General features: G+C 39.4%; 1 protein-coding gene across 4 annotated transcripts in view; it reads left to right on the top strand.

Annotated features, from left to right (window-relative positions):
* GPATCH2L (G-patch domain containing 2 like) overlaps nucleotides 1-21,942 on the top strand; it is a 57,094-nt gene extending 35,152 nt beyond the window's left edge. For all 4 annotated transcript variants that reach the window (XM_041758993.1, XM_041758992.1, XM_041758995.1 and 1 more), the window contains 2 exons: nucleotides 9,164-9,258; nucleotides 15,867-21,942. In XM_041758993.1, coding sequence (XP_041614927.1) covers nucleotides 9,164-9,258; nucleotides 15,867-16,027 — 256 coding nt within the window. In that variant the 3' untranslated portion in view covers nucleotides 16,028-21,942. The remainder of the gene's footprint in view (nucleotides 1-9,163; nucleotides 9,259-15,866) is intronic.
* The last annotated feature ends 1,997 nt before the right edge of the window (nucleotides 21,943-23,939 follow it).

The raw sequence follows: 23,939 nt of genomic DNA, 5'->3' as shown, positions 1-23,939 counted from the left end.
GGCATCCTCTCACTCCTTTGAAGGGGTAGGGGGTTGGTCAGGCCCTGCCCAGCAAGAAGTCAGTTGAGAAGGAGCCATCTAGCTCTGGTGTGGCTGAAGGACTAGATGGACTTCAGAGCTGGATGGTTGGCTTTGCACAGAGTGGACACCATTTAACAAAGCCTGGCATCTAGCAAGGAATGTTAAAGAGTTGTGGTGGCAGGGAAGAGGCAGGTGAATGACTGTATTAAAAACTGTTTCGAATGTAAATTTTATCTTTTTCTTGTTCCATTTTATTTGTAGTAGGAAAAGATTTCTTTCAAAGCGTCTGGGCAGCCTTGGGAATTTCACACCTATCATTAGAACGATGTGTGTGTGTGTGTGTGTGTGGTGACTATGTTATCATTAGTGGTATAATTTTATTTTGCGAAGAGAGAAGTGTTTCCTGTTTTATCACAGCTTTCCCCGAGGAGGGCTGGTGTATTAATTTGCTGTATTGCCTCCTGGCTGTTCCCAGGCTGTTTTTCCTCTTCATCATGGAATTTTTAATGGCCCTGGTGCCTCTTGGGAAGCATGTGAGGAAGAGTTCCTCAGGGAGTGCTTCCCTTTTTTCACATGCCTATAATTACTCTCCTTTAAGAGCACAAAGAGTTTGATAATCATGCCTGAACTGTGAAGGTTTCCTCTTGTCGGGTTACTGAGCTGAGGCTGCTTCTTGCCTGGACATTGCCTGTTCCCCTCACCCAAACACTCAACTGCAAGAGGCTGAGGACCCCTCAACCACCCTCTCACTACTGGAGCCATTCAGCTCTGGTTCTCAGGGTGAGGCCTGGGGGCCACTGGGAGGCCATGGGTAACCTCACGTACTCTTTTGATTAGTATTTCATTGCTAAAAACAAGGAAATGATGGGACTGTGATTTTAAGAGAACACTGTATTGATGTATTATTTTAATACAGCCCAGATGGCAGGTGCAATGGATCAGTAAGGGAGTCTTTGTGGTCTTTGTACCACCTGATAGATTTATAGGCTATGAGGTTTTCAGAAATACCACTCTAGAAATACTTAAATTTGGCGTTTTTCAACTCTCACTGCACTTTTGAATCCACTGAAAAGCTTTAAAAAATATAGCCATGCTGAACCCCACTCCAGAGATTCTGATTTAACTGATTTGGGATGAGGCCTGAGCAATGGCACTATTTTAAAGTTGCCAGGTTACCCTAATACACAGTTGGGGTTATGAACTGTTACCTTAAATGCATATGATTTCATGACTCTGCTTTGTAATTTTCTTAATAGGAAATCTCATTTCATACTCAGCATGAGCTCTTTGATTTGGTATTGCGTGGTGATTCCTTATGGAAGGTGGAATGCTGGACTAATCTTCACTTTGGAAGACTTCTGAGGTGAAGAAGAGAATGTCAGGATCTAGCACAGTGCCCAGCACATAGTGATTCACTTGCTGGGTAGGTGTTTGGGTAGTTGGCAGGGTACATGGATGAACTTCATAAACCAGCTGTTTTGGTTTGGTTGTTTTGGTTGCTGGTATTGGGATGTTGTATTAAAGTAGTGATACTTGTTATCCGTGTTAGGAATTGCTGCTGCTCAAACAGCAGATGGTGTGATTGGTGTTCTGGTAGAGGCAGTGGTATTGCTGTCAAGGACACAGTTCTAGAATGGTAATAAGGAGCTAGTGCTGGAGGCAGCTTTTCCTAAAATGAGAGATTTATTGATTGTGAAGGATAGCTTTTCTTACCATGATTGCTGTAGAAAACCATAACTAGAACTTATCAAATGTTACATCTCTGTATGATGCACAAGTCACCAGTTGTGGTTTTTGAGTGTCTTGTGGCAATTTTGAGTTTTCTCCAACTTTCCTGACCTTTCCTCTATCATGGGTGGTGATTTGGTAATGTATCATTACTTCCATTTATCCCTTCTTTAAGTTTTTAATTTCATGTTAGTGGGTATTTTTTTTTTTTTTTCATGTTAGTGGGTATTAGTGTGAGGCAGTCCTGGATAAGAATATTGGTTTTATCTGGGCAAATGACTTAACCTCCTGTACCTCAATTTTCTTATCTCAAAAATGGAAATATTCATTTTTATTGGGCTAGTGGGGATCAAAACAAAATATTTGACCATTTAGCATACTGGTAGCTAATATGATCATTTTTGTTACATTGCCACTACTCCTACCATGTCCTTAGGATAATTACAGCTTTATAAACTTCAGGTTGGCTTCCAGAGTCATTTGCTAATGAGATGTACAGATTCTTGAGGTGCATAAATAGCCTCAGATGGACTATAAGAGGAGGCATTTGGACAGTGTTTGAGTAAAAAAGAGAAACCTTCCTCCCATTAGAGAGTTGAAATGTGATAGCCTGTGCTCATTGTAATTCATTTTATCTGTTCACAAACGTTATGATCTGCATATCAGAGTTGTGTGCCCAGCTGGCTGTGCCACTTGACAAGGAGTTTCAAAGAGCAAGAAGAAGACTCAATTCACGCTATTAATTTTGACCTTTGGTGCCATAGTAAACAGCCTCAGGTTTTACCTCAGGGCTAAGGGGAAAGAACCTTTTATTAGTCCCATATCTGCTGGGGATGCTGTGATGCACAGCAGCCCTTGCCCACCTCTTCAGTGCCTTAGCCTTGGCCATGTGTGAGGAAATGTTTCTGCTGTGATATTGTCCACAAAGCTGCCCTGTCCTACTGGAACTTCCTGTCATAGAGTGTACAGCTCTTGAATCTTTTGTCCTTCACCGGATGGTCTTGTTGACAGCAGCTCTCAGCTGGCTGGCATCTTACTGCCTGAGCGGGGTGATGAAAGCATTTTCCCTCTCCGGCCACTGTAATGGACCCAACTTTCCGATCGGTGCAGAACTTTTCTGCTCCTGTGGGGTGGCATGTGACCACTCTGAGATATATGCCAACCTTGGCCCAGCCAAGGGAAGGAGCATGCAGAGACTTTTCAGGTGCTAGTGAGCTGTTTGGCCCTGACTGCTGTAGGTTAGGTTTGTGGATTAGGTTTGAGTGAAAACACTATTAGAATTGGTGGGATCTCTTCCTGTTAGATAAGCCTCCTCTGTGTCCTCTAACTGTGGTTTTCTGTCACTAGCTGCTGCTAATGTCAGGCCCAGACCCTACTGTGTGCAAATCTCAGAAAATAGTTCCCTTACTGGGTGTTTCATAAATGTCAGTTAACCCCAAAGATAAAATCACATGTGAGGAAGGGGCCTCTCTACTTCCCTAAATTTAATCCTCCTTTCCTTCATTTTACCTTAGCATTTTGTTCTTTGATTACAGATCAATGTCTTGTATCTGTTCTTTACATATCGACCTTCCTCACTGTGTCGCTCTGCGGGGACGGGCCCTCTGCTCGGTCATCTTGTGTATACCCTCTCCACATCCAGCAGAGTGCTTTACATAGGGTAGGCCTCCATAAATTTGTGTTAACAATAATTGAGGGGAGTAGATTAGTAATTAAGGAGAATAATTGGAATATATGATATATATGACCTTTGGTCCTTAGAAATATCAATAACTTTTTCTCCCGATATTACTTGTTTGTATGTGCCTAAGAAAAAAATACAGCAAATAAATACCTTTTCACAATAAATTTTATTTTTATTTTCCATGTTAAAAAAGTGAACTTTTCAATGGATTTTAAAATTGAGTGAATTTTTGAAGGTGAACTATTCCTTAAATTGGCTTGCCATTGACAGATAAAGACTGTTTTCGCTCCTTAGGAGCGACTCTAAACATCTTTGTTCTGAATCTAAAGCAGCCACTTCAGTTATTTTTTGCCAACATTGGTTCTATTAAACATGCATGTATTTCTCAAAGTAATTTTTTTTCCCCCTAAAAGTACATTCCTGCCCCAGGGACATAGTGATCTGCCCAGTTTCCTAAGTAACACTGCAGTTTTAACAACTCACCTGATCTTTCAGTTACCTGCACTGAAAAGTGAAATAGAAATGTTGTGTTTATGTGTGGATACACAGAATACTCTTTCAATTAATTGCTAATCTTCAGCATTCACCTTCACATTTATGAAATGAATTTAGTTACTTTTCCTGAAGTCAGATTTTTTTTTTTTGAAGTCAGATTTTTAAAGACTGTATCTGTTGCTTTTAATGCTCATTCCCGACCCCTCACCCCCACCCCTCATTAGTCCTTTTTGGCCAGTGCTGCTGGATGTGGTATTTTTAGGGGAAATACTTATGCCTGTGAAAGGAGGAGTGCCCCCAAGAACTCCCGAGGCCCAGATTAGATGAAACAGAACCAGGGTAGCCTGTCTTTTCTCTAGGGTAATTGCTTGTATACTAGGGAACAGCATTTTTACTTAAATTAATTTTCATTTAATCATTCTGTTATTCTTTAGTTTAAATTTTTAGATCTTTTATTAACTGGTTGGCTTTGGGAATTTGGCTTTTTTTTTTTTTTTTTTAAACTCAGTAATTTACACAGCAGGTAGAAGCTTACTGGTTCTTCTCTCACCCCAGCGTGGTGGGCATGCATATTTTGTAAAAATCTCCTTATGTGATTCTGATAACCATTGCCACTTCTATTGAGAAGGAAGTTTTCACCTGGTAGAAATTTCAGCCGAACTGATACTTAGCCTTTTGGCCCCCTGAATAATTGAAAGATTCCCCTCCCTCTATATACAGTTCATGATTTGCAACACAGGAATGACTGTATACTGCTCTTGACAAAGAATTTTTAAAAATCCTGTTAAATCTTCTACCTGTTATACCTCCAAAGGAGGGGGCTGTTTGTATTGGTGAGAAGGGAAAGCTCTGACTTTCCCTGTCCTTTGTGAGAGCTGCTTGTGTGTTGACCCTTTTCAATTTCTATCTTGTGAAAGTAGACAGATACTATCGAAGCAAACGAACACAAATTAAAGACACAACACACTGGGAAGAAAGGGAGCCAAATGAAGAGTGGGGGGAGGTCATATTTTTTCCCCTTTCCTTAATTTCTTATGTCTGTAGTTATTGATATGGAATTATTTGGGGACAAATGGAAATTGGAACTGCCTCTTGAATAGGGAGCTGGGGCTGCAGCAGGTGCATACTTCCAAGCTCAGGCTCCCAAAAATAACACAAGGGGCCCTTCCAGTACCACACGGATTATTCTCCACTCCTGAACAGGGTGTCCTAATGTTCGGAATGTGCTATACAGCATGGCAGGTTCCATGTCCTGTCTCCTTTTTAAGTCCTCTTGCTCTAAGCTCTAAGCTCTGGGTCTCCAGGCTTCTGGGTCTCTTTCCCTCTTTGTCCTGCAAGGTCCCTTCCAGGCAGACGGAGCCCTCAAAGGGAAAAATAGATTTTTCCTAAGCTGTGAACTCTACTAATTAGTAGTGTTCACTTAAAACCAAAAAGAAGGAAAATGTCTTATTGTCCTTTATAATAATTTGACTGTTTCTCTTTTTCCTTTCCTACGTCTTTACTAGTAAGGGGTGTAGTGAGAGACAAATATCCCTTCTGTACTCAGACCTAAGGTGTGATGTTATTTAACTTCTTAGGAAATAGCTCTCCAACCTGGAAATGGTCTTAAGAGAAATGTGTTAAGAGAGAAGGAGCATTAAACTGAGTCTTAGGAATGAACATGGCTTCTCTTTATCCCTGCCTCATTTTCTCTCTTATCCAGATTCTGTAACTAGAAAAGCTGTGTGGCTAGAAGTAAGACTAGGCTACTAGATCCTATAGGGATGAGACTGTCTCTTGTTCACCACCTCAGTAAAAGCAGTGAACAATGAACGAAGCAAAAAGAACCTCCTGAGCAGAAAGGAAAAATACATACTTTTACAACAAAATAAGGTGGTTGACTTCATAAGCTTTATTACCTGGGTTCCTTACAAAACCTTCAGTTCTTTCCTAAGTTATCACCAGAGAATTTTCAAAGTTAGAAGGATTTAGAATGTTCAGGCCAACCATGAAGAATGAGAATGGGGTGGTAGAAGTAGATATTTACCACAGAAACAAGTAACAGGTTGGAGGCTTAGCAGTCAGAGGTCATTTAATGTAGGAACAGGTAACCCTGAAGCCCTCCATTACCATCACTGAGTAGGGCAGAGTGGGGATCCAAGAACCAAGGCCTGAAGGGGCGGAGTATGGTAAGGACCACCTGAGTCTTTGCATCTGCAGCAGCCCCCTAAGATGTAGTAGTGTAATGATCTATATGTGTAGTGGTAAGTAAGTAATACTTATTTTCATTTTACTAAAATAAGCATTTTTAAAAACACCATATTGCTATTTAAAATTATTAAAAGTTTAAATATCTTTGTACATAAATGATTTCATCTTTTTATTCCCAAATGTGTCATTTCTTGAAAATGTGAGATAAATGTTACTGACTAGGTCAATAAAGGAGGGATAATAGGGGCCCTTAACTGTCTTACTGAAATATATCAAACATACGAAGCTGAAAATGATGGATGGTGTGGAAATAAAAGGCAGTATTTATTTTGTTCAGCCCAAGTGGATACTCCAAGAATTAATATCTTAGTCTTGAGTACTTTTCATACACTTTTCATTTTGCATCTCATAAAATTAAACATTTTGCATCGATCTTGAAGAAGCAATGTTTTTGTTTTTTGTTTTGCAATTTTTAAAATTAGACTTTTTAATGAAGGATAATGAAATCACATTCAAGTAACCTGTATCCAGATCCGGAAACAGAGCATTATCAGAAAGAACCCTAAAAGCTCCTGGTGCTTTGTCTAGTCACTGTCCCTCCTCCCTTCTGCCCCACAGCTCGAGGGTAACCACTGTCCTGACATCTAATAACATAGTTTAGATTGAAAGGATATTAACGTTTAATCTAAAAAGTTTTGGAGAGTCCTTTAATGAGCTTAAGGTAAAGAAGCATGAATATATCCTACTACCCTTTATTTGACTTGTTTTTCTTTCTGAAGTACTTGAGGAGAGGATGATTGGATTAGAGCAAAGTGGGGCAGCCTGGGTGGCTCAGCGGTTTAGTGCCGCCTTCAGCCCAGGGCATGTTCCTGGAGTCTCGGGATCAAGTCCCGCATCGGGCCCCTGCATGGAGCCTGCTTATCCCTCTGACTGTCTTTGCCTTTCTCTCTCTCTCTGTGTCTCTCAGGATAAATAAATAAAATCTTTAAAAAAACCAAAAAGGATTAGAGCAAAGTGGTCATTTTGAGGTCGGATCTGTATGTACTCCAGTACCGTGTTTATGAAAAAGATGGGAGTCCTATTCTGTACATTTCTCTGTTTTAAGAAAAACCAAAATTTGGTTTTGAGAATCACTCTCTTCTCTGTGTCTTTGGCTTCAGAGGGAATTACCTCCTCTCCCTTTAGACTGAAGGCCTATCTATGATATTCCATCATCTGTGTTTCTTGTTATTAAACCAACATGCTGATTTATTCTCAGGACTTTGATAAGGTATAAAAAATGAATTGTTTTCCCCTACTTTACACATTAATATTTACATTTCACTTCGGGCATTCAGAATTAACTATTCATGGCTTGGGATACTTAAAAGTTAACTCTTTTCCCACATAGAAGAGAGGGCTATCAATACAAGGTGACTTGGATGGAATTTCCCCAAACATGGGCTTTATACTGTAAATCTCTGCCTATTGTAGTGTTGTTTGCATTCCGAAAATCTTATGATTTCAGTTAAATTCTGTTCTTGCTTAAAAATGAATTGATTCTTAAGATTTTGCATATAGAGAAAAGAATATATATTTACATGCATGCTTTTATTTATTTATTTTTTTAAAGATTTTATTTATTTATTCTTGAGAGACAGAGAGAGAGAGAGGAAGAGACACAGACAGAGGGAGAAGCAGGCTCCATGCAGGGAGCCCAGTGTGGGACTTGATCCCAGGTCTCCAGGATCACGCCCTGGGCTGAAGGCAGTGCTAAACCGCTGAGCCACCTGGGCTGCCCCCATGCATGCTTTTAAACTGTGGAGCTTGCCAGATTGGGAGCCCTCTGAATAGGAAAATTTGTCCAGACAGTTATCTTGGTGCTTTGTTAACTAGGTGGTCTTAGTTTTGACTGAAGTTCTAGTATTAAGATCATTAAGCCATGAGACTTAATCCCCAGCTGGGATTACCAAATAGGAGTTCAGTCTAGTATAATTTTACTAGAATCCTTTTTATATGTTACATACTCTATTTTTTAAAAATTGTGGTAAAATATATATGACATAGAATTTGCCATTTTAGCCACTTTTAACTGTACAGTTGACTATTTGGTTTTTAGAACTTTTATTCATTCATATCAGTTCTTGTCAACAGATATTTAATGGCCGTCAGCTAAGTGCCTTGTGCTGAGGTTAGTAGATCATTGGAAAATTATGAAAGAAATATAAATATGGTCCCTGTTCTCTAGGAGATTAAGCCTCATTAGGGAAACAAGATATATGTATACCAGTTAAATAATGATTCATGGTGAGTAAGGCCTTGAATGTTCAAGGAAAGGTGAGAATCAACTAGGTCCTTAATTAGGGGTAGGATCTGTCTAGTTTGAAGAAGGAGGAAGTTTCAGGCAACTAAAATAGCATACCAGCTGTTTAGTGTTAAGTCCATTGTCTTTCAGTCTTTTGCTTTTTTGCAAGCTTTGAAATACCCACTGTTCTGTTACTAGAGTATGCTGAATATTCAGATGAGGGATTATATTATTAGCAAGTAATTAATACTTTTAAAAATCACAGAAATCAAACTTATTTAACTTGTGATATAGACACTTAATAGTGTCTATAAATCCAGATTTATAGTGATAGAAGGGTTAAAATTGCTATTAAAATTCTATGCAAATATCTGTGTTCATGCAGCATTAAACTTTTCAATATATTACCACTTGGGAGTAGGTATTTCATTAGTGAGTTTAGAACAATTGCAGTTATAGTTTTTATGAAAAATAATTGTACAAAAATCAGCATGTAATGAAACACATTTATTGAAATTAATCTTGAGTGTCTGCTATTCTGAAATTAGGTAAGAAGTTTAGAATGGGTGTATATTGTGCATAAAGAATGAGTTATGATTAATCCTGAATAATCTTGTACGTGACACTTGATGACAAAGAATGGTGCCTGTCTTGTTAGTGTATGTCTGTGTTGGGTCAGGGATTTTATCTGGGCTGAACATAATGTCTTACAATAAGAATTACAGAGTGAAAACAATGTTTTTTCTTTCTCATATCTGCAGACAGGCAAACATACACTTGGGACCCCCATGTTCACGTGACATCAAGAGGAAGCGGAAACCTGTGGCCACAGCATCTCTCTCTACCCCAAATGCAGGTAACTGTATGTAGTTATTTATTGAGCACCTACTGTGTGTCAGGCACTAAGTTATGTTTTATATACCTTTTCATCTAACTTTTATGATAAGCTAGATCATTTTATTCCCATTTTACTTGGGGAAATGAGAATGTGAGAGGCATTTGCCCAAGGTCACACTCATATTAAGAATTCAAGCCTAGGGCAGCCCGGGTGGCTCAGCGGTTTAGCGCCATCTTTGGCCCAGGGTGTGATCCTAGAGACCCGGGATCAAGTCCCATGTCAGGCTCTCTACATGGAGCCTGCTTCTCCCTCTGCCTGTGTCTCTGCGTCTCTCTCTCTCTCTCTCTCTTTCTCCTCTCTGTGTATTCTCATGAATAAATAAATAAAATCTTAAAAAAAAAAAAAGAATTCAAGCCTAGTTCTCTCTAACCCTGAAATCTGTGCTTTTACACTGTGTCACGTGGCTTGTTTGAATCCCAGTATTCTACAACCAGCAATCTTCAGTCATCTGTGCTTTTGTCCTAGCACAGATAGGAAATTAGGTCTGTGTTAATGAAAATCCAGTTAGGGTGGTGGTTTATTCAGCAGCCAAGGAGTCACATGGATTTATTTACTCTCTTACTTGGTACATAGTATAATAAATTCTCACTGTTTTTATGTGTAGTAGAGTGCTAATGATACTTTTACTAGTCATGAAATTTCTAATTAAAAACTATTTTTCAAGTTAAAACCTTTTAGCTTTCTGGGCAAAACCTGTTGGTTGGAAACCAAAATAGTGATTATCTTTGGTGAAGAGGTAGTGACCAAGAGAGGACATAATCAGAAGTCTGAGAAATGCTCTATGTCATCAACTGGGTAGGAATATATTTTTACATATATATGTATATTTTTACATATATATATGGAATATAATTTTACATATATATGTATATTTTTACATATATATTTTACATATGCATATATGTATATTTTTACATATATATGTATATTTTTACATATATATTTTTTACATATGTATGAGTTTATATATATACATTTATATATATAAATCATATGTTTATGATTTATACACTTTACATGTATGTCATCCTTAAAAAATTGGGGGGTAGTTGCTATTTATATCAGAAAGAATACTGAATGTAGGTATTTTTCTTTGAAGTTAAGAAAAGGTAGTTAAACATAATTGGTAATCAGGAAATTTTGTGTTATTTCAATACAGTTGAGGATGAATTGCTCTGGATAAAAAGATCATGTCTATTTGTATGACCTATCAGATATACCTATAGTTACTTTATTGATGATGGTGAATTCACTCTGAGGAAACTGAGTATATCATAGATTATTTTCTTCAGAAAATACTATGTATTATATAGATCAGATCAGTTGATTGATGAGTGAAGAGTAGAGTTCAGAAATAGGAAACTCTGTCCCCCTCCCTTAATTTAGAAAGTTTCAACATACTTTGAAATTGACCTCTTTGAGCTTCTGTTTGGGGCAGCTGCTTGATAATGGTTCTTACTGGACAATCTTAATCACATGTCTGATAATTATAATAAATTTTTTCTAGTGATTTCTACATGGCCATGCTCTGAGCTGATTACTTTGCATGGATTATTTCACTTAATCTTTGCAACAACTTAAAAGGGAGATGCTGTTTTTATTCCCAATTTACACCTGAGAAAATTGAGGCTTATAGAGAGAGGTTTAATCACTTGTCCAAAGTCACATGGATGATAAATTGTGGGGCCAAGGTCAAATTGATTTCCCTATGACACTAGTGAGCCTGCCCTCTTACATACTTCAGGTATTTTGTGTTATGTAAGATAGCATTGGTTCCAAATTAAGACTGCATCAGAATCCAGTCTGTGGTATTGGAAGTATTAAAACACAGTCTCCCCTCTTTTATCTTTTGTTCTTTCTTCCCCTCAATATCCAGCTTCTATTTTTAGCTTTTAATGTTCAGAAGACAACTGTTGAGAAGAGTTTAAAAACCTGTTCCATACTCAAATCAGGAAATGTTACTGGGGGTACTAAACAAGACTTCGGCATTAAGCATTTCTCCTACTGAGCCCGACTCCTCCTCTCACTTGTTGACTAAGGTCTGCTTCACTGAACATTTTCTTTTTTTTCTATCCACAACCTGAGTGCCCCATGGAGGTGAAGGACACAGCCCGAGCCCGCGCCATCAGTCAGTAGAACAAATGGGCTTGCTCTGCCTAACATCGGGCCATCTCGGATTCCACCTCTTTTATAGAAATGAGTGATGAAGAGAGGTGCGTTCCGCTTTGCCGCTGTATTAATACACATCAGGGGCCAGCTCCTGGCACTAAATCACGCTACTGCATACATCTGTTATCGGACTCTTCACCAGTGTGATGAACACGACTGCAGATAGAGGCTTCCTTGTGTCATTCTTTATAGGATTTTCCTAAAAGAATAAATAGCTCAGATCTCTGCCAACACTCTCCCCTGTCACTGTGATGAATTCAGCTTCTTTCTTAAACATGCAGCCACAAATCTTTTCCCTTTTCCCCACCCCCAATGGTGGAAAGTTTTGAGTTGAGATTGACTGAATTTAAAGGTATTAATAAGGCTAGAGAGGTGAAGAGCAGAAAAGAGTAACTTGTCTTCCTTGTCTTTTTATATTAATACTCAGGAAAAGACCTTTTCATTAGGGTCATTAAGTAGATTCTTCTTGAAAGAGTAGCACCTTTATTTTCTTCTTTTTATATCCACTCCCCTTCTCTTTATGGCTTTATAACCTGCACAGAACCACCCTTGGATTTTAGCAAGTAACTGTGTAAACCTGCTTCTGTTTCCATAATAGCAGAACAGGGAATGCCCAGAACAGAAGAGGGAATGCCCAGAACAGGGGAAGTCTTTACCTCGTGCTGAAGCGAATTGGCTCTGTATGCTCTTAAAGAATGTAATTGGAAAAGAAAAGATGGGTTATTTTCCTCTAAGATTTGAGATTAGCTATAAGAAAGAAACATAAGGAACTCGAAAACCAGATTTCTTTTTTTTTTTTAAGATTTTATTTATTTATTCATTAGAGACACACACACAGAGAGAGGCAGAGACACAGGCAGAGGGAGAAGCAGGCTCCATGCAGGGAGCCCGATGTGGGACTCGATCCCAGGGCTCTAGGATCACACCCTGGGCCGAAGGCAGGCGCTAAACCACTGAGCCACCCAGGGATCCCGAAAACCAGATTTCATTTCTGAGATGATTTTTCTTCATCAGAATGACAAGAATGGAACCTTTGGTGTACGAATCCCATTCCTTCGAAAATTAAACACATGGCTCTAGGTAAAGGAGAATTAAGCGAATGATAAAGACATTGTATTCAGAGCCCTATTTCGGCCATTACCAAAGCCTCTTCTGACCTTCCTATCCCTGGTGTAGGATATATGCCCGTAGAGCAGCAGTTGGAAGGGTACCCAGCAGTTAATCTGTTAACTAGTTAGATCAGATTCCAAATACCAGGCCAGTGCTAGTAGAGATACATTTGCAAGAGCAGGAATTTTATCTGTTTTGCTCACTTCTGTACCCTGAGCATCTAAAAGAATACTCAGCACGGATAATGGTCTCAGTAGATATTTCTCATATGAATAAGTGAATAGAATCTTAAAGCTGAAACAGTTATTCTAAAAATTATTCTTACCCTGTGATGGGATTCAGGAGTTCCATTGTAGGTCAGCCCTTGTCTCAGGTGTCATAGGGCAGATTCTTATTGCCCATTTTTTTTTTTCTTACTGCTCCTTTTTAACATTTAAATGGTTTTTAAAGTTAAAAGTGTTTTTAAAGTAAATATTGAATGGCTATAAAAACATTTATAGAAGATATACAAGGTGTCAAGAAAAACAACAGTGCAAATATCCATGTACCTACCATCTACTTTAAGAAAATGAACATTACCTATAAAACCCTCCCACTGTCCTTTTAAGTAACCATTGTCCTGATAAGGTTTTTTGGTTATGTGAATATGTTTTTTTTTTTTTTTAAATTTTTTTTTTTTTTTTTAATTTTTTATTTATTTATGATAGTCACAGAGAGAGAGAGAGAGAGAGGCAGAGACACAGGCGGAGGGAGAAGCAGGCTCCATGCACCGGGAGCCTGATGTGGGATTCGATCCCGGGTCTCCAGGATCGCGCCCTGGGCCAAAGGCAGGCGCCAAACCGCTGCGCCACCCAGGGATCCCCTGAATATGTTTTTTGTTAATCATTTATCATTCCTTGGGAGTTTTTTCAGATAGCTTTAACAGATATATAGCTCTCTAAGCAATGTATTGTCTAGTTAGCATTTTTTGGAGTTTTTGGAGACTTGTGTAAATGGGATGTCTTATTTTATAAGTTACAAATTTCATCCAGTTATGTTTTAAAAGTCATTAATGTTGTATCCTGTCAGAGTCCTTTTTTTTTTTTACCACCATGTACATATGGTATTCCATTGTATGATATGAGGAGCATACTATAATTAAGCATTCCTGGTGGACATTTGTATTATATCCCATTTTGTGCTATTGTGAAAAACAACTGCATTGTTCTCTGGGAGAGCCATGTGCAAAATTGTTTCTGGGTTACTTCACACTCCTTAGGATGGCTATATCAAGGAACAGGAAACAACAAATGTTAGGAAAGATATAGAGAAATTGGAACCCTTGGGCATTGCCAGTGGGAATGTAAAATATTGCAGCCACTGTGAAACAGAGAATGGTGGTTCCTCAGCATTGTAAACGTAAAACTGCCATATGATCCAGCAATTCAGTTTCCAAGTGTATACCCAAAAGAATTGAAAGCATGGATTCAAACAGATATTTGTACATCCAAGTTCATAGCAACATTATACACAAGAGCTAAAAAGTAGAAGTGACCCACATGTCTCTTGCTGGATAAATCAATAAACAAAATATGGTTTACACTTATAGCTATGGGAGTATTATTTGGCCTTGAAAAGGATGAAGATTCTGACATGCTATAGCATGGATGATGACATAATACTAAGTGAAGTGAGTCAGACACAAAAGGATCAATACTTTGTCATTCGTTATATGAGATACCTTGAATGGTCAGATAGGTAGAGACAAAGTATAGTAATGGTTGCCAGGGCCTGGGGAAGGAGGAGAGGAGGAGTTGGTATTTAATAGGTATAGTATTTCCATTTGAGACAGTGAAGAAGTTCTGGATATGGATGGTGGTGATGCTTGTACAGCAGTGTGAGTGTACTTAATGCCACTGAACTGTACATGTAGAAATTACAGTGGTAAATTTTGTGTTATGTGTATTTTACTGTAGTAAAAAAAATAAATAGAAAAAAAGTTTTCTTAGGATAAGGGTTTTTTCCCTACTGTAGTTGAATACCATATAGTAATTGTAGGTACAGTTTTATGAAATTTATTTTCAGCTAAATATGAATGAGTGAGTGTGTATGTGCATGTGTTTGTGTGAGAGGGAAGGACCGAGATTTGGGTTGTGGTGTCAAATGTATTTCTTGCTACTGTGGTTGAGGTTCCAAAATGTTTGAAAGCTGTTACCCTCAAGAAGCTCTTGCATATGTGCCATAGAGTCATACCCTATAGATTTTTTTTTTGCAGTAACTTATAGTAAGAACTCATACTTGAATATGTATGTGAGTGTACATGTAAATCTGAAATAAATTCTTGAGTTCACTTTTGTATATCCTATTCTTTTTCATTAAGAAAAATATTACTGGTCATGACCTACTCAATTGACTTTGTGACCCACAATTTAAATATTACTATTCTAGTTACATTCCTAGGAGTAGGATTATTTGAGTGATAAGGTAAAACTGAAAATTTTCTAGATTTTGCTGTATTTTAGTGTATGTTCATTTGCTCTGAACAGAGTGGGCGTGATGGTGGTTTGTACCATTCTGTTCAGGGGGCATTTGTAAATGTGAGGACAGTGGTCATCACAATGACTGAGGAGTGCTTTTAGCATTCAGTGAATGGGGTCCAGAATGGTAAGTGTCCTAAGATACACAGGACAACCCTGCACAAGCAATGATTATCATGTTGAGAATGTCTTTGGTGTCCTTGTTGAAAAATGCTGGACTTGAGTTTGTGATTTTTCTTATGATATGCTATTTATTGGAAACACTGTGTTACTGGAGGCGTAGCGTGTAACAGAAAGAGCCTAGGGCTTGAAGTCCAGTGTCTGAGTTTGAATATTGCTACCTACTTAACCAGCTCTGTTGGGTTCTTGAACAACATATCTGTTCTATCTTTGCCTCAGTGTTTTGATCCAGAAAATGGAGATGACAGTTCCTACCTCCAAGGGTTTGCATTAGGAAATCAGATTATGGTTGTACAGTATCTACATAGCATATTACCTGGCACATAAGTGCAATAAATGATCATGACTACATTATGAATTTATAGTATATGAATATGAATTTGTACTGTATTTATATATTTGTTCAGTTGAACCCATTTTTCTCAGGTATAGAAATACTTTACTGAGAAAAAAAAAAGCCTTATGTGGCCTCTTGGGTTCTTAAGTTATAAAATAAAAGGATTCAGAGAATTGTGCATTGATGTGTCTCTGATTCTAATTTGTCTCCCCTTGATCTCTCCTTCCTTCCTTTTATTGTAACCACCTTACCAGTTCACGTGGATGTAGTGGAGCCAACCACACCAGCATCACAGGTCCAGAAACCTCCAAACCCTGAGTGGTTGGTCAGGACCTCTGCCGCAGAGAAAGCCACTGACTCAGCTGCAGCTACGTTTTTTAAAATGCCACCGGAAAAGAGCCCTGGATACAGCTAAAGAGCAGGATTCCATCCACCAGGAGCCACTGGGTGTTGTGAGATGCGTCCTAGACTTGGTATTGCAGAGTCTTGCTTATCATAATTGACATTCCCAGTCCTTTCACCGCCAGGATGATCCTACTTCCAAACAAAGCAATGGACTTTCTCTTAGAAAATCATGTTGTGGAAATCAGTTTTTTTTTTTTTTTAAAGTAAAGTATTGCAGCAGCAATTTTTTTTTTTTAAAAGGTCATCCTATGCTATCTTTGTTATGTTATCATTGTCCCAACAGCTACCTACAGCTCCTTTTACAGAGCTGTTGCTTTTTGCAGGTATGTCTCTTTTCTTGAAAAACTAGTAACTGCTTTTGCATACTTTTTATGTAGAGCTTTTAATATCATTTGAAGAAGTCCCAAATTTGTAGCCAGTTCTAGACAGATGTAAACACTGAGTTAAGACCTGTGTGTGCGATTGTGTTTACAAGAGACAGAGTTTGCCTTTGAGCATGGTCTTGATTCACTGAGAGTGCCAATAAGCCAAATTCACCAAGTCCTCATTTGGGAGCTTCAGAGGAGACACCAGCAGCATGGACGGTGGGAACTTCTTCCATTTTTCTAAATGGCCCAATGGGATCTTCAGCAGCTGCACCATACTTTGCCTCATCTCCAGAGTTGGTGTTCTCCCACAGGAGGATATGTATATTCATAATATAATGAAGAAATGGTTTAGTTGTTCAGCAAACTTAAAATAGTCTGTGTATTGTGTCTTAATACAATATAAGTCATGTCACAGTATAAGCTTTTATGTACTAAATGGGATTTTTATTGTTAGCTTATAGGTCAATAACCTGTAGCAGAAATTCACACTCTATTATAATAATGGCTTCTTGGGGGCCATATTTGGGGAGAAAAATGTCTTTTTGACACGCCTTTATACTTGGCGTGTTTATGACGGCTCAGCTGCGTGTGGAGTTATATATACAGCCATGCCTGAAGTTGGATGCTCCTTTGTCAAAATGAGGAATAAGTGACTGCCTGGAGCTGCTGGAGAGAAGCCGCCCTTTCTAAAAAAGTATTATCAAGAGTGTCTGTCATTCAGGGGCCTAGTTGACAGAAGGGTTCTTTTTTGTACGAGTTGAGTACATTTACTTTGAAATACAGAGAAACGGTCCTCTAAATGCCCACTTCTCTGCTAACAGAACTCCCAGCCCCACCCCTGGGTATTTCCTGTGCTTCCTGAATAGGTGCTGAGTGCAACAGAGCCTCCTTCCCCCCAAAGCGCAGCTGTCCCCTTTCCTCATACAGAATGTGAGGGTGGGCTGCTCTCTCCTGTTCCCTTTAAAAAGGATAGTCCTTCTTAGTGCTAATGCCAGGATTTCCTTGTTGATGGGCACATGTGTGAATCTAGTTGGAGGGGGGGATTTGAAACTAATTTAAATGGCACTTTCTGTAAGATGGATAACATATCAGTTGTCCATAACAAGAAGTCTGGTGGAGGGAGGGACAGATGGAGATTATGGGGTTGAGAAGTAGCATTAAAGCCAACCCAGGATCCCCGGGAGTCACCCCTGGTTCTCCTGTCATCCCTCGAGGCTGTATCCATAGCAGTATAGAAAATAAAGTGCCTGTTGAATATGAAGTGGCACTCCCAAGTTGTTTTAGTGCAGAAGGTGGGTTTTATTGTCATATGTGCATTCTTACCTAGTTCCCATCGTGTCCTGAGACACATTTCTAATGTAATTTGTTGGATTTCAGGGAAAAATCCATGGACATAATTTTCTTTGCGCTAAGCTCTGGCTCTTTAAGAGATAGGTCCTATGATCATGGCTTATTCAGACCTCCACAGTCCAGATAGACTGTTGTTGCCAAGCAGTTCTCTTTTCTACCTGTGATTACAAATAATTTATATATACAACTTTATTTACATTTTAAACATCTCTAGGATGTACTGCCATTTTACAGAGACGAGAATGGTCACAGAGTATAGCAACTTGCCCAAAAATCACAGGATCGAGCCAAGACTAAAATCCCAGATTTTCAGCCTTCCTCTGCCCTGGGTTATAATCTTTTGTTTTTCATTGATAGATCTGAGTCACTCTGAGACCCATAATTTTGAAACAGTGTGTCATGAATGTTTATTATCTTTCTTGGGCATGCTTTTCTACATATTTTGAATACATACAATGGGGATTATCCAAAAATGCCGTATCTTCCTGTAATAAGTGGGGAAGAAAATTAATTGCCTAAGAAATAGCCATTAATACTTTGCAATACAGGGTTGTAAATTGTGCTCCTCATTTTAAGCTGCCGCATGAGCATGCTGACAGAATTATTAACCAACTTACTTTGCTTGTTTTCTATGAGTCAATTCCGAAGGAATAACCTTAGAATTGAGTGTTTTTTGAATCATAAATTTTAAATTTATTTTTTATATAGCAAAGTGTATGATACCATACACTGAGTAGTCTGTTACCTTTCAACAAAAGATATAATTTCAAATCAGGTTTTATAGTCTATTGAAAAAGCTGATAGCATGACTTTCTTTGAGGATAATCATTGAGCTCACATGTATTTGATCTGCTCAGAAGTGGTAACTGGAGTGGAGTTCCACAGTTCTTACGTATTTCAGGCTTCTGATTTATCCTAGCTTGGCTTCACAATCTGCCTGTCTGATCTTCTGTATTTTCTACAAGGAGCAGAAGTCAAGACATTATCCACTTGCATGAGCATCATTCATAAAAATTAGTGTTGCTTATGCATTTAAGGGAATTTGAGATTGTTTTCCCGATGCAGCATTTTAAAGGGAACAGATTAATTTGCATCACAACTCTTGTGTTGCTTTTTTGGTAAGAACCCATGCAGAAGAGGGAATTAGCTGTTTACATGGTGCCAAATTTAGGTGGGGCAAAGTGTGATCTTTATTGAGTGGTGTGTGCTTGATAAATAAGGCGCATTTAACCTTGAAGTCTTTTGAAATCAAATGCAATTAAAAATATCAGACATTGTTTTGCTGAGCTGTGAAACAGGCTGCAAACAAAGCCATTTGGCAGCAGAATGACCAAAAGCTGAAATAAAATTTCTTATTCTGTGATGCTTGTGGCATCCTTTTTGCTAATGAGTAAAGCTCCGCACTGACGACAGGTAATTAAACTATTTATGAATCCCACATAGATGACTGTGATCTATCTTCTTGCATTTTGGCATCAGAAACACAGTCTGGACCACAGCATTGGAAGTTCTGGAGCTGCAGAGGAACAGGGCTATCACAGAGGTCACTTGGAGTCAGACAAATTAGAGTCATGTGAAAGGAGCTAGGCTGGCAGTGTCATTGCTGATGTGAGGGCTTCTCCATTTGGCTCCAGGTGAGGGCTCCTGGTGAAATTTGATCATTTCAGGTCTTTTCTTTAGTTTGGCTTCATTACTGTGGTCTGAACCATACGCCTTTTGTTTCCTAGGGAGAAAGCTAAGTAGCAGCATTGGGAGCCATAGTGTTCTGTAAGTCTGGTGAGCCTTATCAGAGACTGGGTGAAAACAGTGGCTAGAACAGACTCTACCAGTGGTGGATGTGGTCCAGTTGGGGGCACAGTTTGCAGGGTGCATCTTGATGCATGGGGTGACAGGAGGGATGGTAAAAGCAGTTTGCCATTGGTGCCAGCTGCTCCCTTTATTAACGCTTGAGCTGTCTTGTCAGTATTTTCTTATCTCCTGCTCCAGTCATGCCAGCTAGTGGAGTTACTAATGGTGGTAGCAGTCAGTTATGATTTACCCCATCAAGAAGTGGTACAGAGGGAAAAGGTGAGGGAATCGGTGGGTTCTGCTGTGACACTAAGTGCAAGGTGGCCCAGAGATGCTTTTACCTACATTAAGATCCCAAAACAGATGAATGTCAAATGCCTGGAAACAGCAGCATTGAAAAGAAGCAAGGGAAGTGAATGATCTTGCTGAAGAGTGTGGATTGTAAGGTTTTTAACAAGCCCAGCAAAACAGACCTTGGGCCAGAAGAGCTTTGGCTGTCACCGCAAATAGACCTGATAAGCACTTGGCAAAACTGCAGGGTTTTTGGAGTGAAAACTTTTCCGAGCACACTATCAAAGAATGAGGCGGATCCCAAAGATGTTCACCAGGGAGGGCAATCTTGGCAAAGTCCCGAAGTGAGAAAGCATGAGGAAGAGAAGGAGAGATGCTTAGTCAGGGGTGCTGGGGCCCCTTGACCACCAGCAGCAGTACGTACTTGCCCCTACCAGACCCACTGAATCGGAAACTGAGGGTGAGCCTGGCAGTCTTACTAGCCCTTTGGGGGACTCTGGTGCACGCCAGTGATTTGAGAACCACAGACTGTGCTGTACTTAAATGTTTTAATATATGGGCATCCCCCTAAGCTCTGAGGTACACGTATATTTCCCTCCATAACTATAGACCTGTTTTGTGAATGATTCTTTGCAGAAATTGTTAATGTCTTTGTTTCCCATGCTTTTTCTTAAAGCCCCTAAAAGATCTCCTGGAAATACTGAGAATGAATGATGTGGAGAAAAATGCCATCAAGGTCATATTTAGGTGGATGGAAACAACCTTTAAAGTGGATTAAAATATAACAATGAATTTTTAGTCTGTGAATGATAGTCGTTTTTCACAATAGACAGTAAAACATTTGTGTAAGGTACTGCCATCCATGATTTCATGATATTTGTTCATTACATCTTAGATTCCCGGGAAAATGTCGTGTATTCTCCAGCATGATAATGATGAAGTCTTTAAAATATGGCTGACAAAAATGAAAATAATTGGAAGAAAAAACCACCCTGAGTACATAGTGTTGTATAATAAATACTTGTGTTATTGGTGATCTTTTGCTAGGACTTAATCTTGGTACTTCAGAGCATGTAAAAATCAATTTTCAGTGATCCACTTAATCACACCCTATTGTCTTTGTTTTACATTTCAGTGATTCTACAGGGCTTGGTGGCCAATAGCAATTGCATGTTCTATTTTTTGTTGTTGTTGTCTAACTCATGGATTCAGCATTGCAGAATATGGTACTCTAATCCTAAAGCTTTGTAATGAAATCACAACCATTTTTTTTCTTTCGGTTTTATTTGAATGAATGGGGCTAGGCTCTAATTTATGACTAATGCCCACAAACCCGTTTTCTCTGGGAATTTGTGTGGCCAAAGAGGAGTTCTCTGGTATCATTTCTCAGATGTTCATGCTGTTTTGTGTGTAGGACTTAATTGATAAAGGTGATTAAGTGAGGGCTCAGAGATATCTGGGCCACTGAAAGAAGTTTGTTGTTACAGTTGCCCTGGAAACAAGGCACGGCTTGTCACTCAGGACCACAGGACGAACACCAGGTTTGGGTCAGGAGGCAGAAAGAAGACAGGAACAAGCAGTAGGTTTAGGCCAGAGCCTTTATTGGGGTTTCCTCTAGGAAGGCAAAGCATAGTGAACAGTCCAGAAATGGCTAGTTTGACTTATTCTGGGGCCTTTGGGCTGCAATACACTCTGTGGTTATCTGGTATCTGGGCCTGGGATGATTGCTTCTGGAATGTAACAGGCCAGATGGAGGGGGTATGGCTCCATCACACCTGGTTAGTTTGCACATCAAAAGCATGCTACTGGCTGAATCCTTTGCTGTCTAAGAATCAGCTAGCCCTGGGAGGGGCAGTGTTTTCCCAGCCAGAAGGGTTTTTTTAAATCTGTTAAAACATTGTACTTTATAGAAAAGCAAAAAAAAAAAAAAAAAAAAACCATGATTAACACACATGTGTAAGCTGCTAACCTCTCCTTTCAATCTTTGCAGTTTTTTAAAACATGTAATTTTTCTTTTCCATCTTGAAAACCAGTTAAAAATACCTCTGGCCAATAATGTTGTTACTGGATGCTTTCAAACTATGGGAATATAAAAAGATTTTTAAGATGTAAATTATGAAAATAAATGTTTTTTTTTTTTCCTCCAGAAGTGAGTTCTGACCCTTGCAGATCCCTCATTCAAATGTTTTTAACTGAAAAAGAAAAAAATATCAGAAAACTTATAAATGGCCTTGGTGACTTTGACTTAAATGAACCCATTTTATGTAGAATCTATGTGTAGATTCTACATCTTGCTCCTCCCAGTGAGCCATGTATTTTTCCATGAACAATTGTCATGATTATGCAGACTTTGCCACCCTAAAATCATGGCAACATTTTGAACTGCTCTCAGTATTTATCCCATCCTGTTGTCAGTAGCTATTGCAGACTGTGGCCATTTCTAACTCTTCTTACCTCCACCTCCTCTCAACCTCAGCAGCTAATCTCCCCCGTCCCCTAACAGGTAATAAAGCATTAGACAGGAGTACCCCCAATTGTGTACCCTTACATATACCCTTCCTCACTTCGTTCTTGTTCTTATCCTGCCCAAGACAAATCCCTTCTCCTATGCTCAGAGTCCCTCTTCTTGGATCAGATGCCTTGTTCAGTCTAGCTATAGCTTCTTACTCCTGACACAGCTTTGCATTTGAACATGTTTAAAGATTCCCTCTTGAAACGAAAACACCTTTCTGAACCCTTTGAACCCCTTGACTACCACTAAAATACACTTACACTTCCTGTTCATTAATTCTCAATCCACTGAAGCAGTGGTTTTTTAACCCTGGCTGCATGTTAGGACCACCCCAGGAGATTTTTAAAAATCCTAATTCCCCCAACTGGACCACAGACCAATTACATGAGTATGGGGAGGTGGAACAGGCTTCATTTTTAAAAACAATGGTGTATGGGGATCCCTGGGTGGCTCAGTGGTTTAGCACCTGCCTTTGGCCCAGGGCACAATCCTGGAGTCCCAGGATCGAGTCCCGCCTCGGGCTCCCGGCACAGAGCCTGCTTCTCCCTCCTCCTGTGTCTCTGCCTCTCTCTCTCTCTCTCTCTCTATCTATCATAAATAAATCTTTAAAAAAAAAAAAAAACCAATGGTGCAGCTGGGGCTGAGAACCACCATGCCAAAACCTGGTTGCTACATTCACTGCTATTAAAATCGTTTTTGCTGGATTCACCAGTGACTTGCAGTTGTCAAAATATAGTAGCCCTTCGGTTGATGGTTATGACTTCACACTGCATAGCCATTCCCTTTTTGGAATTCTGCTTATTTCACCATGCTCTCTCCTGATTTTTTTTCTCTACTTTGCTTTTTCCATCTCCATACTGTGCAGATTGGTTGGTAGGTCAGTCCAACAGTGTCCCCGTTCTCACTTCCAATTTTTCAGTTAACATCTATGTACTAATGAGCTCCTTGGCCATACCACCTAATGCATTGGCTGAAAGCATGGACTTAGAGGGAAGCATTTACATTCCTTAGTCATTGTTGGGCACATAGAGGAGAGCATGCTCGAGGTCTCCGCTTCTTCCTTTGTTTCTCGCTGTCTCTCCTCCAGGTCCACTGAGATAGGAAGGTTGCCAGCCACGTTGGTCAGATGGATCGCCCCTTTTTTATCTTGGAATTGCCATTCATGAAAAGTCAGGCTTGAACTGTGGTCCTTCTTCTGCTTTCTCCTATCCAGGATCTTGGACTGGTAAGGAGGCCTGGCCCCCCTTCTCCATATAAGGTGGCTACCTCCACCTAGTGCTTGCTTCCGTTTTTTATTTGCTGCTGCTGTTAAGAGGTTGGTTTGGGTTTAATGGGGGAGACAGACTCATTTCCTCACCAATTTTTTTTTTTTTCCCCTCACCAATTTTTGACCTTTGATCTGACTGTGTTGGATCTTACTTTATTAGAGAATATTTATTGGAGTTTCAGGCCCTAGCTCTACGAATGGTAAGGTGGAACTTGATTTTCTACTTTATTACCATCACTGCATGCTACCTCTGGAACTATATGTAGGGGTTCCACTCTGACCAGAAGGGATCCTGTGTTCCTGGCTTCTTTCAATCATTAGTTTCTGTTTTGAAGTCTGGGATGAG

This window comes from Vulpes lagopus, chromosome 6, assembly GCF_018345385.1.
Source record: "Vulpes lagopus strain Blue_001 chromosome 6, ASM1834538v1, whole genome shotgun sequence".
Classification (NCBI taxonomy): domain Eukaryota; kingdom Metazoa; phylum Chordata; class Mammalia; order Carnivora; family Canidae; genus Vulpes; species Vulpes lagopus.
Note: the sequence above shows the minus strand (reverse complement) of the source record. Positions and strands in the feature narration are given on the sequence as shown.